Here is a 17,193-nt window from a genome sequence, read left to right as displayed (position 1 = left end):
AGAAGAGAAGTGTCATTTTTTTTGCCGTTTGAAATTGGAGTCATCGTGGCTTCCGCTCCTTGAGAGAGATTGGCTACGTGGTATCAATCCACAATGTAACCTGACAGTGCGGCTGCTCACCGTAACTCTTGCATGATCTATTTTACAGGCCGCGTGTTTACTGACCCCCCCCTCCCACCGTCACCTTGCCGGGTATTTCATTCGAAACCGCCTCTGACACTTGTGACCCCTCGCCTGTCCTGGACTGTAGCCGAAGCTCAGCAGTCTGTCCGCTGAACACCAGATTAGGTTGAGTCAGTGAGCTGTATCTGCAGCGTTAAAAGAACATGCCAAGTTATTGAGAGAGGGTCTCAATGATTGTTACATAATGAAATCCACGTTGTCAAGATGAAAACAAAAAAAAAAAAAAAGGGCCAGTTCACCCAAATTTACAAAAAAACGACATCTTTTCTCACAGAGTCCCAGTGGAATCTCACCACGCGGACGCTTTTGGTTTAATTTGCGGAGGTCTGCCCACATTCTGCCCACATCCCAACACAAAGGACGCACTATAATGGAATTTCATTGAAAAAAAGTAGAGTATAAAAATATATTTAAAAAAAAAAAAGTCCCTTTTATTCTAGATATCTTTCAGAACTGAAAGAGCTAAGAGCTCTTTTTTTTTTTGTGATTTGGTTGAACCCACCCTTTGTGGGGGCACGTGAGAATCTTGCCTGTCATCCTCCATCTTTTATTTTTTGGTTCCATATCACTTTTTTTGTTCCAACACGGTAAGCGAGCCCTGGCCGCTGGTCTGAGTCACCTGACTGTGCTGGGAGGAGGGTGGGGGGGGGGGGGGGGGGGGGAGTGAATGAGTAAAACTTCTGCCATCTGCTCCCCCAGTCGGCCCACACTAGAGGTGGGGGGGGCTGGTCATACAGTGGGTACACTGATTACAGTTTCACAAAACCCAGGGACGGTTTGTAATGACTTGCTTTGGATGTTATTTGACACTGACGATGATTTCGCTCGTAAACCGATCGCTGTCGTTGTGTTTTATTTCTTTCACTGAACTGCGTGAATCGCTTTGTTCTCAGCGGGAACGAAGGCAAAGCAAAATAGTCTGACATTCAGCGTTTCGCGCCAACGTGCCGTTGTATTGCACAACGTAATAATACTCAAAGATTGGTCGCCACAGGCAACCACAAAGGCAACAAACACATCACCCCCTCACGTCGCAGTTTATTTCTTCATGCGGTTAAAACGGAACAAAATGCAGAAAAAAAAAGTGGCATTTCGCTTTTACAGTCTGCAGTCCCTGTAATTACAAGTCAGACGTTCACATTTTGACTGACTACATGTGGCTTGGGCCCACACGAGCAGCCGTGTTCACAAATGTCAAAATTAGAATATTCCGCAAACATTACTCCGAGCACATAATCTACGTTTCGAGTATCCGACGGCAATTAAAAGTTAACTTAACAGTCGCGATCGCTTTGTGTCCGACACGTAGGGGGGGGGGGGGGGGGGGGGGGGGGGGGGGGGGGGGGGCGACAGAGTGAGAGGGGAAGCCAACATTCTGTGGAGTCACTTCACTGTTGTTTGCCTTGTGCGTGTTGGGTGACGGGGTGCCATGGTGGCTCGCAGACCCACTGTATTGATTAAATTAGTGTTTACTCAGTAATTGCCCGGTGATCGATTCAGCTCCAGCCCATGGGAAGCATCCTCTTGACACACACACACACACACACACACACACACACACACGTACGGTCTCAGCTAATGAATCAATATTGGCACGTGGCATGGCAGAAACACTGAAGCATAAATTGAGATCATGCATCAAATGATAATGAACAAATCATACCACGAGTGGGTCATTGCTCCGGCGCGCTGAATGTGATTGAGTCTGCTCATGGATTCTATGCGACAGTGCGGCGACTACTCACTCTCCTCTTTTTCAAATTCGTTTAGACATCGTTTACTCGGTGGGTAGTCCCACTGAAATCAAGGCTTCGAGGAGGGGGAAGAGGGGCCCACTAAGAAAAAAGAATTAGAACGTAGCCTCTGGAGGGTCAAAACTAAAGAAGGAGCTTCCAAAACAAACAATCTCTTTTGCAGCTTTTGTCGGCCATTTTTTGGTTCTGCAATGTGCATGTTCACCCATCGTGAAAACATCCCGGGTAACAGAAGGGGGAACATACGACAGTGTACAGAGGCAGATCCGTCAGTGATCCGGACTTATCACGGCTTGCCTTTACATCTCAGTATTCATGGGCATGCATGACCAATTGTGTTGACACTGCAGGGGTTGTCGTTGCATGTTTCTTTCCCACCCGATGGATTCAGGAGATAATTGGCAGCGGGATTGAGATGTGGAATGGATTTTTTGGAGACAGCTATATATGTATTACAGTGAGTGTGTGTGTGTGTGTGTGTGTGTGTGTGTGTGTGTGTGTATCTGGGATAACATAGCCAATTCCTTTCACTCAAATATTATTTTTTTACTGCATTAGATGCTGAAATCAATTTATATAAAAAAAAAAATAATAATAAAACGGCAGTGTGTTTTAACTCTTATCTGTCGAACTGATTGAGAGCCGTGAGAGAGGAAGCTGCTCTGCATACAGACGCAGCAATTAGTCCGTCGTCGTGATGCAACATCTGACTTCGGGCGAGCAACGTTTCAGTTATGACACCAGCATTTCAGATCAAGCGTCAGTGGTTTTCAAGCTCCGACTCGAGTGGCCGGCAGCACTGACTCACAGCCGATTGGAATAACAATGGCACGTGGGCAGATGTCGTGGGACAAAAGGGGGCTCGTGTCATCGCACTCTTGAAGCTCCCTCGGTTAAGATGTAGCAAGGGTTGAGGGGTGGGGGTTGTCGGTGGGTTAAGGGTCACGACCCCCTTGAGTCGTCGGCACACTTAACCCCTCATTTTGATTGACCTCCTCCCTTGTGCGGGAGCTCCCGGGCGAACGGTGCGGCCGGCCTCTTTAACACCCCGGGGCGGAGGGCTGTTGTTGTTGGGAAGGCCATCGATTTGAGGGGAAAAGCCCCGTTTATTTGCCCGCCGTGTTTGCAGGTGTGCAAGCGATCGATTTAAAGCGTCCTGCGTCTTAATGTCTTTAACACATGAAGACCTTTGTGTGATTGCTGTGAACGACGGCCTCTTTTTATGGGAATTTTTTTGGGGGGCGTTAGATAGAGGTTCCACCGGGGTCCGTTTTATTTACAGTAGAATTATGTTTTAAAACGCCATACGCGGCGTCTCAGGGATCTCTGCTCGTCCAACTGAAGTCCCAATTAAAAAAAAAATCACTTCCAGCTATCTTTATCTTATCTCACTAACAGCGCGCACACAGTTTATCGATGTGTTTGTGCCATCGACTCCTGTCTTGCGACTGTCTGCAAGCCATCCCTCTTCAGTGGAGCGGTTTGCACTCCCCTCAGAGGAGGTTCGAATGCCGACGATGTGACCGGGCCTTCCTCCTCCAAGCCTCTGAGTGGGTGTAAGTGTTTGATTGACACCTACCTAATCGACGTAGGCCGGTGGCACGCACTGCTTTATGCGAATAAGTTTAAAATGGAATGATTTGATCGGCCATATGCACAGAACTTCCCTTGTAGAGGTTGACAGGGAAACAGAAAAAAAACAAATATCTTTTTCTCACTTTGGGGACATGTCACTGAGAGGGCGGGTCCGTATGCTGGAGCAGGAAGAATAAACACGTGTTCCAGGACAACAAAAGAAAAATGGTGATTTTTTTTTGTGAGATGGTCATTAAGTGCAAAATGAGTTCCCAGTTGGCTTCTAAAGTCGTCTAAAAAAACGGAATGCACCCCATCTGAAGGGAAAAGGACATCATTCTCATTCCCTCCAATAACTTTGTCAACTGCCTGCCCACCCCAGGAACAAAACTTCATTATCACACGCTCATCTCCGCAGCTTATCGCGACTCTTCCTCCCACGGACAGTCTGGAAATTGAGCGAGCCGCAATTATAATTCCAGGGAGTTATTGTCTCCCCTGAATTTTTTTTCTGCAAATACATGACACTAATCCCGGCCCCCATACTGCACCTCATGAGCAAATCTAACCACCGTCTTATGTCTTCATCGCCGCCGTCCGATCTGCCTGCGCCCGCCACCTGGAGAAATCCTCGGCGTGATGGAGGAAGTTGTCCAAGCCGCCATTAGCATATGCAGAACTCTCCCCTGCTTACAAAGTAGCATCTCCTGCCCTTCTCCCTGCCTCTCCTCCTTCCCCTTCAGTGCTCATCCTCGCCACAGATGCTGCCTAATTTCCATTCCTGCTCGGTTATGTACATAATTCTGCATATTATCTCAGACACAAGGGGCTAAGCACGGAGAATAAATGTCCGTCGTGAGAGCTAAAATTGTGTGTGTGTGTGTGTGGAGGGGGGGGGGGTTAGGGTTCTTTTTTTGCTCGGAGCATGAAACAGAATAAAGTTTGATTTTAACGCTCATCGCGATGAAAGAGTGCATTTGGAAATGTAACAGGTTTACGTTTATCTGCATGTCGTTTTTGAGTAGTTCGAAATTGACCCAATCTAAATGAAGTCTTGCAATCTCAAAAGAAAATGAGGAGGGGGGGGGGGGGGGGGGCAGTGAATCAGCAGAAGACCCCATGCTGTAGTTACAGATTGGGGCTTTAAAGTGAAATTGCGGATGATAACCTTATCAGGGATGCAGCAGGCCGGTGCTCGATGGGAGCCGCGATGAGGAGGCTCAAGCCGATGGAGGCGGCTGGAGGTACGCGGAGATGATCTGGCGGTAATTGGGCTCCCGGCTGGACCGCTGTGAGCCGCCCGTCGGCGTTCATCCTCTGCTGGAAGAGGCCGAGGGGGAGATTTCTTGATGGGAACGATGGGAGGGACAGATGGAGGGATGGGGGCGGGGGGGGGGGGGGGGGGACTCAGATCCTTATAGATTACACATAAACGCATACACGCAGGTGTACATTCAAAAGGCACGCACTAGCTTTTTTTTTCTTCTTCTTCTTCTTCTGTGTTTTCCGGTGGTTATGTATTCAACGCAATGTGGCGGAGCTATTTATGCAGCAGCCCTGCTGATAAATCGAGGTGAATTGGAAAACAAAATTGAAGCGAGGCAGATAGAGGGAGTGGGCAAATGTGGAGTGAGATGGAGGGAGCACAAAGGGGATACATCATGACTGACAGATGATGAAGACGAGCGAGAGGAGAGTGACTGACAGGGGGAGAAAACTCCCATAATTGTCGAATACGAACGGTCAGATGGAATCTGTGGTTGACAGACGAGACTTTTGTTTGAAGTGTGAGGGAGCGTTCAGTTTTGGATTTTCACTCTTAGCTCCATTATGATGATGATGATGATGATGATGATGATGATGAGGACCCACAAGAGTGCAGCCCTCTTTTTTACTTAGCACCACATCTCCGCATTTATATAATAATCTATACTCCACCCACTGCCCTTCATTTAGCTCCACATAATTGCATCAGACGCGTTGAGCAACAGGTCAGACCGCAGACTACAATAAGAAAGTATTAGCACCTTCCCATCTGGGGGGGGCGGGGGGGGGGGGCCTGTAGGGACTAGGGGCGTGACGCACAATAATGCGTTCTGCATGTAATGGGAGGACGCTGATGAAAAGTTATTTACATTTGATTGATGCTTTATTTATCTCTTCCTCTGGGGGGGTCTCGCATAAAAACGGTTCCACGTGTTAGGACGCGTACAACACACACAGAAACAAACACGAGGGAAACAGTAAAAGAAGACGCGCACACAGGCCGCACCAGCGTCACGGGAACATCTGAATATTGAACTCAAACCGAAGACCGCGATTTGGTGGGTTTTTTTTTCTCCGACCGATGATACACAATGACAACACATTGACCGTACAGTTGTTAAAGTGGTTAAATAATACAAAATCATTACATACCCGAAAAACAAAGTCAAGCATGATGTTCTGTTTACGCCTAATACTTCCCCTTGCTTTGGATCTGGTCTCACCATGAAGGGGCTGCAGCACAAACGGGTCCGCAGAGCGTCATGGGGGAGCTCACTGCCAGGCTCGTGTGTGAAAAGTCCTGACCAGAATATCGGGTTTGTTTTGGCTGGATGCCATCGGTGTGGGGAGTTCAAATCCCCCCCACCCCTCACCCCCCTCACGGTCATCAGACATTCTCTTTCTAGCCCACAACAAAGTCCCAGCCCCGGCCGCACCGCCAGCATCAGCAGCGGCGCGCCCAGAAAGGTCACATTTAATGATCCAGACGTCACGCTGGAGCTGGAGCTGGAGCCAGCCTTGACAGGAAGCGCGGGGTCCGGGGGTGAAACAGTGTTTGTGTCCCCGTTCCTGTTGACTTTGAATTTGTTTGTGCATCTCAGTGGGTTTGCGCGTCTTAAGAGGGTGTGGAGTGTGAGTTACTGAGAGAGAGAGAGAGAGAGAGAGAGAGAGAGAGAGAGAGAGCCATGGTTGGCTAATGGCAGGCTGTCGGAGGTGGCAGAGTCGAGCTGAGGCGCGTACGGGGGAGGGGGGGGGGGGGACCAACCGGTGGTGCCCAGCGCTTGGCTTGGGCGACGAATAAAGCTGCTCGGCTTTCCCCAAAACGCTCCCCAGAAATCCATCAATAATGCATCGCTGCTAACCAGCCATTCCTAGACTTCACGAGGAACACAGCAGCGGAGGACGGAGAGGATCTAGGACATGCGTCTCCGTCTTTACACGTTGTGCTTTAGGCCCACGGCCCCCTGCAGGCGCTGTCTGCTTTTCACAGGGCTCCAGATTCACTGCACCACAGGCGAAGGAAGTCTGACCACCCGGTGGGCGCCAGGGCACCGCGGTGGCCCCCCCCCCCCCCCTGTAGTTCCAAAAGCCTCGTTTTGAATCCAGCGTGACTGTGCAAACTGAACAGGCTTGATTGTAACAAAATGCACTGCTGAAGATTCTGCAGGCAGCTCCGCTTCTGCACAAATAAAATCAGTTGTGGATGTTGTGGGCGATGGAGGGGGGGGGGGGGGGGGATATACTTTTAATGGGATTTGCATATTGAAATATTTAGAAGTAATTAGCTAGTAAATATGCACACACATGCACGCAGCGTTAATGACTCGCTGGCAGATTTATGGTGAACGGAGCAAAAGGGGAGCCTACTTGACCTCCATGGGGGGACAAATGGCCGCATTAGCGCCCGTAAATTACAATACGCAAGCAGACGTCGCCGTCTCCAGCTGCCTAAATGCAGAGATGCCTGTATACTGTATGCGTGTGGACAGAGCCACCGAGTTTATCACCATAAGATCAATACTATTAAATGATATGAGCTCCCTCTCTCCTCAGTTTCCATCTTGAGAATCACAAACGTGGACTTGACCTGAGGTTTTACTGATTACACAGCAGCCATTCCGACAAGGGCTTTTTCCATTTTTTTATTTCTTTTTTTTATAGCAATGAAGGGAATAAACTTTGCTCGCTTTTATTAGAACTGTGTTTTTGTTGTTGTTGTTTTTTTTTTTAGATCAATTCACAAGCCGAAACAACCTTCTTCAAAAAGCTCTGTTGCCGGCAAGCGCACGCGTTCCCCTGAGCAGCACGCGTCTTCACATCCCATTGATTCTGCGCTCGTGTGGGCGGAAAGACGGAGGAGCTAATTGGTGCCGTCATTTCTACTGTGGCTGCATTCAAATCACACGACAGAAAATTTAAGGTGGAAGTAACTCACTTGTTAAGTTGCATAACTTTCTTTTTTTTTTTTTTTAAAAAACTTCCCCTCTCATGTTTTTATCCTTTGAAATATTGTTTTTTTTTTTTTCCCCTAGCGTGAAGTTCAGCTTTTTTCATTTGAAGCATTTTTTTTTTTAAGAATCTTGTCAATTCATTTGCCCCCCCCCCCCCCCCGCCGAGGTCCAGGTGCCCATTAATCAACCTTAATATGCAGCTGGTTGTCACAAACTGTCCGGCATTAATCGTGTAGCAGTCGGTGCACATTGGCCAGAGCACAAATCCCTGCAGAAACCTTCAATAGAGGAACCAGAAAAGGTGCGATAAAGGAAGAGTAAAGGGGGGAGCGACTGAGAGAGAACTAATAGATAAACTTGCCGGGGCCCCCGCAGTCCACTATAGTGCTGTGTTTGAGTGAATTGTCCATTATTTCCCAAATTGGTTATCGGGCCGCATTGATTTTCCCATTGAGCCTCACTCTGAGCTCCAGGTCGACCCACACAAGCTGTCCGCCCACCGCCTTGCTATTGAGCTTCTCGCCTGGATACCCACGGTTTGACCAACAGCCCCCACCGTCCCCACCCCACTGATGAATCAGCACATAATGGCCCGGCGAAATACATCTCCATTATGGCAAAAACATAAACATAAATGTGTGTGTGTGTGTGTGTGTGTGTGTATGGGGGGGGGGGGGGGTCAATCCAAATCTGGGCAAAAGATGACAAAGTAAAATAGCTGGATAGACTTTTTGTCTGGAAACAGGAGCATTGATCTTGATCCTTTCATTCTCTCCATGTGGTCGATCCATTGTCTTCACGCCAGTTTACAAAGGAGAGAGCTTATACTTTATCTCATTGATCACTTATTAGTGGAACTATTACACCCCCCACCCCCCACCTATCTTCATTTACACTCCCCTGAGTGTGTCGATGTCACCTAAAGATTGCAGGGGGGAGTTTTGCGGGAGCAGAATATGAAGCCAGATGCACACAAGGCACGTCTATCTATCTATCTATCTATCTATCTATCTATCCATCCACCAGCAGCCTATCAGTCACCGGAGAGATTCCTCTCAATGGATTCATTGTTCCCACCCGCCTCTCACGCTTACTTTCTCATCGGGTCTGCTATAGATCCTCGGAGGGAGCGCCACGCTCAATCTCCACTCCATTAGGGCTGGCGGATGAGAGGAGGGATGAAAAAGAGAGAAAGGAATAGAAGTGTGAGGGCAATGAAAGAGAGGCTATAAACTCAGGAGTATTGATACGCCGCCGCCGCCGCTTGAAGCTGGTTATCGGGACAGGAGCGGGGAAGGAGGGGGGGGGGGGGGGGTTCAGAAGCAAATCAAATCCAGCCCTCACGCCCACTCATCAAAAGGCAAACCTCACTCCCCTCTGTGACAAAAATACACACCAATTACCCACACACACACACACACACACGCACACACACCCACACAAGGCAGCACAAAGAGGGCACACAGGAACCCTCTCGCAGGCTCTTGTCAAGCCGATGGACACAAGCCGGGAAGCGGCTGGGTGTTTTTTACGAAAACCAGCTCGGGAATTGAAATGAGATGAGAAAATGTGTGTCCATCCTAAACCAAGTGAAATATATCGTGACGTTACATACACCTGGCAATGGTGTGTGTGTGTGTGTGTGTGTGTGTGTGTGTGTGCTGAACGCAGCTTTCATTGGTATGCACTGACATGGAGACAAAGCTAGGGGGCTCATTATAGCAGACATCAAGGTGATGTGTTGACTTAGGTCTACCTTTTACACACACACACACACACACACACACACACACTTATATGTACAGATATATATATATATATACACAGCCCTGACATTACACACAGCAAAGCACAGCAGGGACGTCTCATTACGCCATGTTAATGAGCCCGCGCAGACACACAGTAAAAACTGAATTCCCCACACGAGCGTGAAAAAAACACACAAAACAAACGGGGCTTCTTTTTTTTTTTTTAAATTCCACAGGAGACAAGAGCTGTGAGATTGAGCTCCATCGACGGGGAGAGGAAGAGGAAGAGGAAGAGAGAGAGAGAGAGAGAGAGAGAGAGAGAGAGAGAGAGAGAGAGGCCCAGTGGCAAAAGTTTAAGGGGATGTGACAGCTCCGGTCCGTCGTGCCTGACAGCAGACAGCTTCATTTAGCTGAGCGAGCGGGCTGCAGAACGGACCGTGTTATTGGGTGATGCAGTCCCCCCCACCCCGTCACATTTTACTCACAGCCCGCGAAACACTCTGACGGGCGTGTGATGACAGAAACGTACGCAGAGGCAAGTCCTGCTTTTTGGCTGTTTTGCCCGAGGACACCAGTCCACCAGTGGCTGTGGAGCGACATGGAGATCCGATTAATGGTCGGTTGATCTAATGGCTGACATTCATTCACACTTGAATGTCAGCCTTCTTAATTGGAACAATCGGGAAGAAGCATGGGACTTTTCCCCAAAACGCTGGAACTTTATCCCATAATGGGCTTTTTTTTTTTTTTTTTTAGCAATAATACTGTATAATTCATCAATTCTTGGTGGTCTGAGAGATTTGGGATCTGGGGGGTACGCACCACATGTGATTTCAAACAGCCATTCATCTCCAGTCACCTCACACGGGATTCACTCTCATGACAACTCCCTCCACTTTGCCTTTTCAACTCCCTCCCCGGGCTCGACGCCACATTACCATCACAAAAGACAACCCCTTGTAAGTGTTTTCAGTCCTTTTCAAGGAAACCCATGTGTCCTCTTGCTTCAGAGGAAGAGTGGGCAAAGACAAACCAAAGGGGGCGGGGGGGGGGGGTTTTAAACAGGGGAGAGGATGCAAAAAAAAAAGCAAATTTCCTTGCGCGCTTACCGTTGAAGCCGGTGAAGTTTCCCCAGTCGAGCAGGGAGCCGTTGAAGGAGGGCAGCGAGACGTTGAAGAACAGATCGGTGCCGTTGGACGGGTGCCGGATGTTGTCGGTGAACAGGTTCATCTGCAGCAGGGTCTTGATCAGGTAGCGCAGCATCTTGCCGCGCAGAGGTACCTGCACTCTCTCCCTCCCCCCCTCCCACCTCTCTCAGGTTCCACTGTCCACCCGCTCTCTGTCTGTCTGTCCTTCTAAAAGTGGGAGTCCGCCCGCTGCTGAATCTCCCTCGCCTCCTCACGTGGCGCTCAGAAGACTTAAAGAGATGCCCTTTTGATTTTCCCCCCGAGTTGATTCGGACACTTCGAACAAACAGTTTGGAAAATTTGGAGAAAAAGGAGATCGATCTTTGTGTGTGGGGCTGGGCTGGGCTGGTGGGCTGGGGAGGAAAAAAAAAAAGTGGATTCAAAGAGATGAAGTTGAGCTGATGAGTTGGTTGTAGATGTGGTAGTGGGTAGTAGGGCTGCCCCTCGCTGTGACTCCCCTCTGGTTCCTTCCCAGCATCGGATTGTTCCTTCCTCCTTGTTCCTTTTGTTCTGGGATCACATAACTTCACACGCTGTCCGCCACCACACAAGAAAACTGCCTCTCTTGCCGGTGTGAAAGAATCCAGCAATGTGATGATGACCCCTTCGGATTTGCTGCTCTCCTCTCTCTCTCTCTCTCTCCAACCCCTCCCTCTGGCTCCTCCTGTGTCCCTCCCTCCCTCTCCTGCTCTCCTCTCTCTCTCTCTCTCTCTCTCTCTCTCTCAGTGATGGGGTCCCGGGGGGGGGGGGGGGGGGGGGGGGTCCAGAGGAGAGAGAGAGAGAGAGCAGGTGCTGTTGGCAATAAATGTTTAATTATTAGATTAATAATCATCCCAGGAGGCTCTGAATCGGGGCGGTGGAGAAAAGGGGGAGAATAGACTTACTGTCACTGTCTTACCCACAAACCCCCCCCACACACACACACACACACACACACACACACACACACAAATATCGGCTCGTACGTGAATGCACGCATACAGTACGTGTCCCTCTGTGCCACACAGTCCTTGTTTGTGTCTCCATGAAGACTTCATGTACTGCCTATAATCCACACGATTCTGTGTTCTGTGCCGGCTGTCAGAACCAATCTCCCTCTGGGGGCGATAACTCTAAATCTAAACTAAACTACTTTGGCACTTTCCCCGGAGAGCATATTGCATGTCGACGCCGTCATGCGAGAGAGGGCTGCAAGTCCAAGGGTTTGCATCAAAAAGACGTCAGAGCAGGTTTGACTGGCTGCGTGTGCGCTCTCACAGCAAAAAAAACGACTTTGTATTTTAGGCTGAGCAATGCCAAGTAAATGTATCTCTCAAAATTAATGTTTCCAAGAAAAAGCTCCGAAAACCTCACGGCATAGGTTAAAAAAAACAAGTGAAGAGTGACTTTTTAAAGCCACGGTATTCATGTCACATATTATGAGAAAAGAGCAGACACAGTGAAACAGTAGCTCTGCATTTGCTGACGCTCATGATGCTTGTTGTTCAGTTTCCCCCAAGAAACTCAACTCAAGCTGCCGCGACTGCTGGGCCGCTCCGCCGTACCGTGTTTCAGCTATTTTGTCAACCCCCCCCCCCCCTGTACATGTGTGTGCGTGTGTGCGCGTGTCCGTGTGGATATGGAAGCAGATTTACCCACATGCCTTCAATCAGTGCTCAAGCATGCTACAGCCCTAATGCGCAAGTCTACATATCGATCAATGACACGCGATTTTGCGGCGGCGCGGCCGCATGTGGCGCTCCCGGACCCCCCGCTGACAGCCTCAGCGTGGCTCCTATTAACGATGCCCGTCCCCCATCAGGACCTTGTCCTCCTGCTTCATCACTGTGACAATGGGAGCCATCCCGCCGACAAAGTTGCCGTGACGACCCCTGTCCTGTGCCCTATTCCGCCCCCCCCCCCCTCCATCCCTCCCTCATTGAGGAGGGTCTTCCATTCATGGGGCATCTGTGCCAGCTACATCCACACGTACAGCGCTAACGAGCGGACAATACGGGCATGGTGTGGAAGGAGGGCGAGCTGTGCGAGATCGATGGCTGCTGACAGGCTGGATCGCATGTGGGAGGCGTGTTATCGTGTCTCGCTCCAGCCGTTTTTTCACGTGGACGTGCTTTAGAGCGTCTCAGAAATGTGAGGAGACGGTGTGAGAGCCGTGCACGTCCCGTAGAGATGGACCATTCCATATCTCCGACTTCCGCACTGAGAGCGCTCCGCACTTCTTCAGTGACTCTCACCCACTCATGTGTTGTAGGTTAGACATAGAGATAGACAACCTCATGTTTTGCACTTAACCTGAAACCAGGCAAACTGCATTGACATTTGGGCTGAGCCAGCAGGTAACAAGAAAGACAGTGCATTTTCACAGCGCTGCCGTCAGCGGCCCCTAACCCCGACGATGCGTTGGGACAGCAAATCATAGCTTGCATATCACTTGGTGATAATGTTGCAATTGTCTTCGACATCACATTGCCTTTTTTTTTTTTTTATTTGTGTCATAAACTACGATCATAATGAGGCGGCGCTGAAGTGCCACTACAAAGACACGCGTATGATTGCATGCTCCCTGGTTTTCCCTCCTCAGCCACTCGTAATTCTCAGCAAAGACCCGCCGGCCACGCAGTCTGCCATCACGGCGGTCGCGTTCTTGGTGAACACGCTGTTTCATTTTAAATAAATAAATACATTCCAGGCTTTATAGCTTCTTCTTTTTTCTTTTTTTTTTCTGATGATGTTTTCCCCCCGAAGTTGTTCTATCGTGTTATTTTATCTACACGTCGCAGTATTAACAGTGAGATTAACAGTAACGGTACTAACAATAGTCGTGTTAGTGAGTAAAATGACACTTGTTTGCAATGTTAAATGAATGTGATTTGATTAGTAGCGATTTGCTAACGGAGTGTGACCATAGTTTAGAATAGCGGGTAGCTGCACGGTGACCTTTTTGTTCTGTCAGAGGCGCTTTTGTCAGCGACACAAGGACCTCTGTTTGAAAGCATGAAACCAAATTACATGCAAATCCATCAAGCAGACGGATGAATGGTGGGACACTGGGAGTGTTTGGCCTTTCATACAAATGTTAATGCAGAGATGGATGCAGATGGGTCGTTAATGTCAACATCCGGCCGTCACTCGTCATTTCGAGTTCAAACCCTTTTCACATTCCCACACGAAGGGGAATTCTTCCGTATCAGTGTGAGTCCTTGAATCAACGCTAGTTGCTATTTTTTGGCTCACTTTTTTTTTTTTTTCTTTTTCTTTTTTTCATCTGGACGGATGCTGAATCAGATCCGACTTTTTCCAATTTTTGTTTTGTCATCACTAGTTAATACGACTTTATCTTTTGGCGATTAGAACACCAGCGTCGGCTGTACAACATGAACTTTAGACTTACAGGAGAACTTTTGAAGTACTTTGAAGCAAATTTGTGACTTTTGGCCACGAAAATACAAGAGATTGAATATTGCATTGGCTAGCTGGGGTTTAATAGAAGCATATAGACCTACTTCTTGAAAATGCATTGAAACGAATGGAGAATGGACTCCTCAAGTGAATGTTTTCACCTGCTGTATGACTTAATAATGCAGGCCCATAGGTAGACCTCCATGGCGAAAGGAGTGCCAGAATCAGTGCGACAGGGGCCACTATCTTGAGTCCACCAGAAGTTTAATTTCATTTTATTCTATCTTAACTGTTTTTTGTTTTTTTTTATTGCTTATTGTTTTGAATGTATTCTAATGTTTTTCTTCGTTTGCCTATGCAAAGCACTTTGAGTGGCCTCTGTGCTTGAAAAGTGCTCTAAGTAAAGTGGCCTTGCCTTGCCTAATAATCGTGCTGTGCAACTGTTATTCATATGGAATATATAGATCGGAGCCGCCCTTGCATGTGTGCACTGAAAATAATTTTAAAAAATCCCTACATTTTTATTGCTTACACACATGCACGTGTGTGTAAGTAAGGGGCAAGGGTATACATTATGTCAATGAAGGTCCTCACAAGCACAGAAGTACAAGGTTGTGTGTGAATGTATGTGTGTGTGAGAGAGAGAGAGGTTCCTATATGTATTTGAGAGTCAGTAGTTTAATAGCAGCATGTAGACGTACTTTCTGAAAATGCATTGAAACTAATGGAGAACCAATGTTTTCACCTGCTGTATGACTCATGATAGTTCTGTGCAACTTTTATTTATATGGAATATATAGATAGGAGTCCCCCACATGTGTGTACTGAAAATAACAAAAAAAAATCCCTACAGTTTAATTTCTTATTTTAGGGCATTTTCAACCATTTTAGGACAAACAGTAGTCCCATGTGCCCAAAGACTAAATATAGTAAGATAAGAAAAACTCACAAATGGTTTGACCGATTTCAAAATGTGTCTTCAGATTTGTGCTTAGGCAAGGTTCCACCAAGAGCTTAGGCAAGGTTCCACCAAGAGCAAATTCAAAATTTCAGTTGCGGGCACAAATGGGTCAAGGCATCGTCACGTAGGAAACACGTGACATGACTTCATGACGATTCGTCCAATAGTGGTCGAGACGCCCCACACAAAAGTTCTTTTTCTCTTTTTGTGTTAGCCGTGCAGCGATTGCATTCATACTTATACATATATTGATACCTTGAAGCTGCGCAGTTCAGCCATAGCTTTCTGTAAACAGCTGGACATATGTGCAGTTTCAAGGTTAACTCATTTGCTCTGGGAGACAGTTTGATTGGATCAATTGGAATGCCCGGTCACACGGGGACATTGATATTCCAGGTACAAAACTGCTTAAAATCTTTGAAACTGCATCTTTAATGAAGGAGCTGCATCATATCATGCTAAAGCTATGACCATTTTAGATTCATGAAACTTGAATTAGAGCCCGAATGAATTAGAACTCCCCCGGCCCATGCATGTTTTATGAATCTCACTGTGGGTTTTTTTTTGTGTGGTTTTTTTTTGCACATATCGTCGAGAACATTTTCTTTCCAAAAAATACGAACATATGGACGCATCAGGCTCATTTTTCCTCTCGGTGTGAAAATAGATATGTGGGCTCACGCTATGGCCCCGTGAGCTTTACCTCCTGTTCACGAGAAAGCACTAAAAGGGGGCCCCGATTCTGAATGTAATGTCCAAAGAAAACTCACTGTCATGTCAGCGGCTTTGCCTGTCAGGGCAATGACAGGGTGCGAGTCCTGTTCCCCTGTATGACTGTCAGCTGAGATGAAGTGTGGGTTAATATCTGACTTGTCCTGAGCAGCGAGACGTGATTCCTGCCAGCACCTGCAGTCAGACGGGGCATCAGAGAGGTAGCGGTGTGCCACTAGACGCCACACGGCGCCGGGGCGGAACATCTGTGCCCGGGTCTGTTTGCGGGGCACTTCTGGGGGTCTGCTGCTGCAGTTTGCCCCCTTGGGAACCCCTGAGCTGGGGCGAAGACAGCCGGATGCATCCCCAACCCTTCTCTCCCAGCTGGATAGGGGAGGGCTAAAGGCAGGCATGCAGCCAGATCCAGCATCCCAAGCCAGGCTGCAGGTGTATGATGCTCCCCCCTCTGTCTTTGCCTCCTGCACTGGTACAGCTCATACACTGACACACAACTGCCATCAGGAAAGGCGGTGGCAGTAATTGGAGGGGGGGGGGTTGGCAGTAAATATCAAGTGCCACTGACCTGGACGGGCGAGCAGTTGGCAGGGTCCATCATTAGAGCTGGGCACTTGCCACTGCCCATATGCCAAAGTGCCATAATTGGTGCCTCTGTCCTATACATTTAGTGTGCAGACCAGAAGGACAAGGCCCCCCTGAGCAAAATGGCCGCTGTCTCCCTCTGGGGCGCTGTGTCCAATCATGCCTCTCACAAACCGGCTCTCCAGGAAACCCCGCGGACAATTTCCTCATTTCCTCCAATTGCCTCATAACTTCAAAGCCGACTTCAAAGCGCTTTGGCCGGCCGGCCCGCTATCGCGGCTGAAACCCAGACAAACCGTGCCCCCTTTGAGAGCGAGAGGAATCCTTGTGCGTCATCTCCTCATCGATAGTCATACAGCAGGCGGCGTAACCGGGAGTGACAGAGCCAATATGCTTAAGTCAGGGGATTATCCCGATCTCCAGAGGCGCACCTCCAAGTTGCATGTGGGCCCATGAGGGGAGGAAGTTAAACAAAGCACTGGCTGCACCCCACTGCCCGACTACCTAAACCCTGAGCAAACTCTGGGTAATTGCACAACAAAAGCACAATTAGCCACGACCCCATGGATATTAAGCAGGACAAGATGGACCTGTCATTTACATCTCATGAATTCCCCTCCGCGCACTTTTTCACGTCAGTTTCATCGCATCCTTGTATTCCCACTATTTTATTTTCAGATGAATGCAGATAAATGCAAAGCACTCATTTAAATATGCATTAGTTTTATAACCAACCCAAACAGAACGGTGGTAATTTCGGCAAGCCCCAGACCACGTCTGCTCCCTCGGGTTGGGCTCCTCCAGTCCCGCGGCAGAGGCTGACCCCGTGCACCGCGCTGCAGCCAGACTTTGATGTGA

The 17,193-nt window shown here is 48.4% G+C and overlaps 1 protein-coding gene across 1 annotated transcript in view; it reads right to left on the bottom strand.

Moving 5' to 3' along the window:
• Nucleotides 1-10,740, bottom strand: part of robo3 (roundabout, axon guidance receptor, homolog 3 (Drosophila)) — a 115,345-nt gene extending 104,605 nt beyond the window's left edge. The window contains exon 1 of the mRNA XM_070917559.1: nt 10,587-10,740. Coding sequence (XP_070773660.1) covers nt 10,587-10,740 — 154 coding nt within the window. The remainder of the gene's footprint in view (nt 1-10,586) is intronic.
• Nucleotides 10,741-17,193: the final 6,453 nt, after the last annotated feature.

This window comes from Enoplosus armatus, chromosome 13 (assembly GCF_043641665.1).
Source record: "Enoplosus armatus isolate fEnoArm2 chromosome 13, fEnoArm2.hap1, whole genome shotgun sequence".
Classification (NCBI taxonomy): Eukaryota; Metazoa; Chordata; class Actinopteri; order Centrarchiformes; family Enoplosidae; genus Enoplosus; species Enoplosus armatus.
The sequence above is the reverse complement of the archived record's forward strand: the minus strand, read 5'-3'. Positions and strand labels throughout refer to the sequence as shown.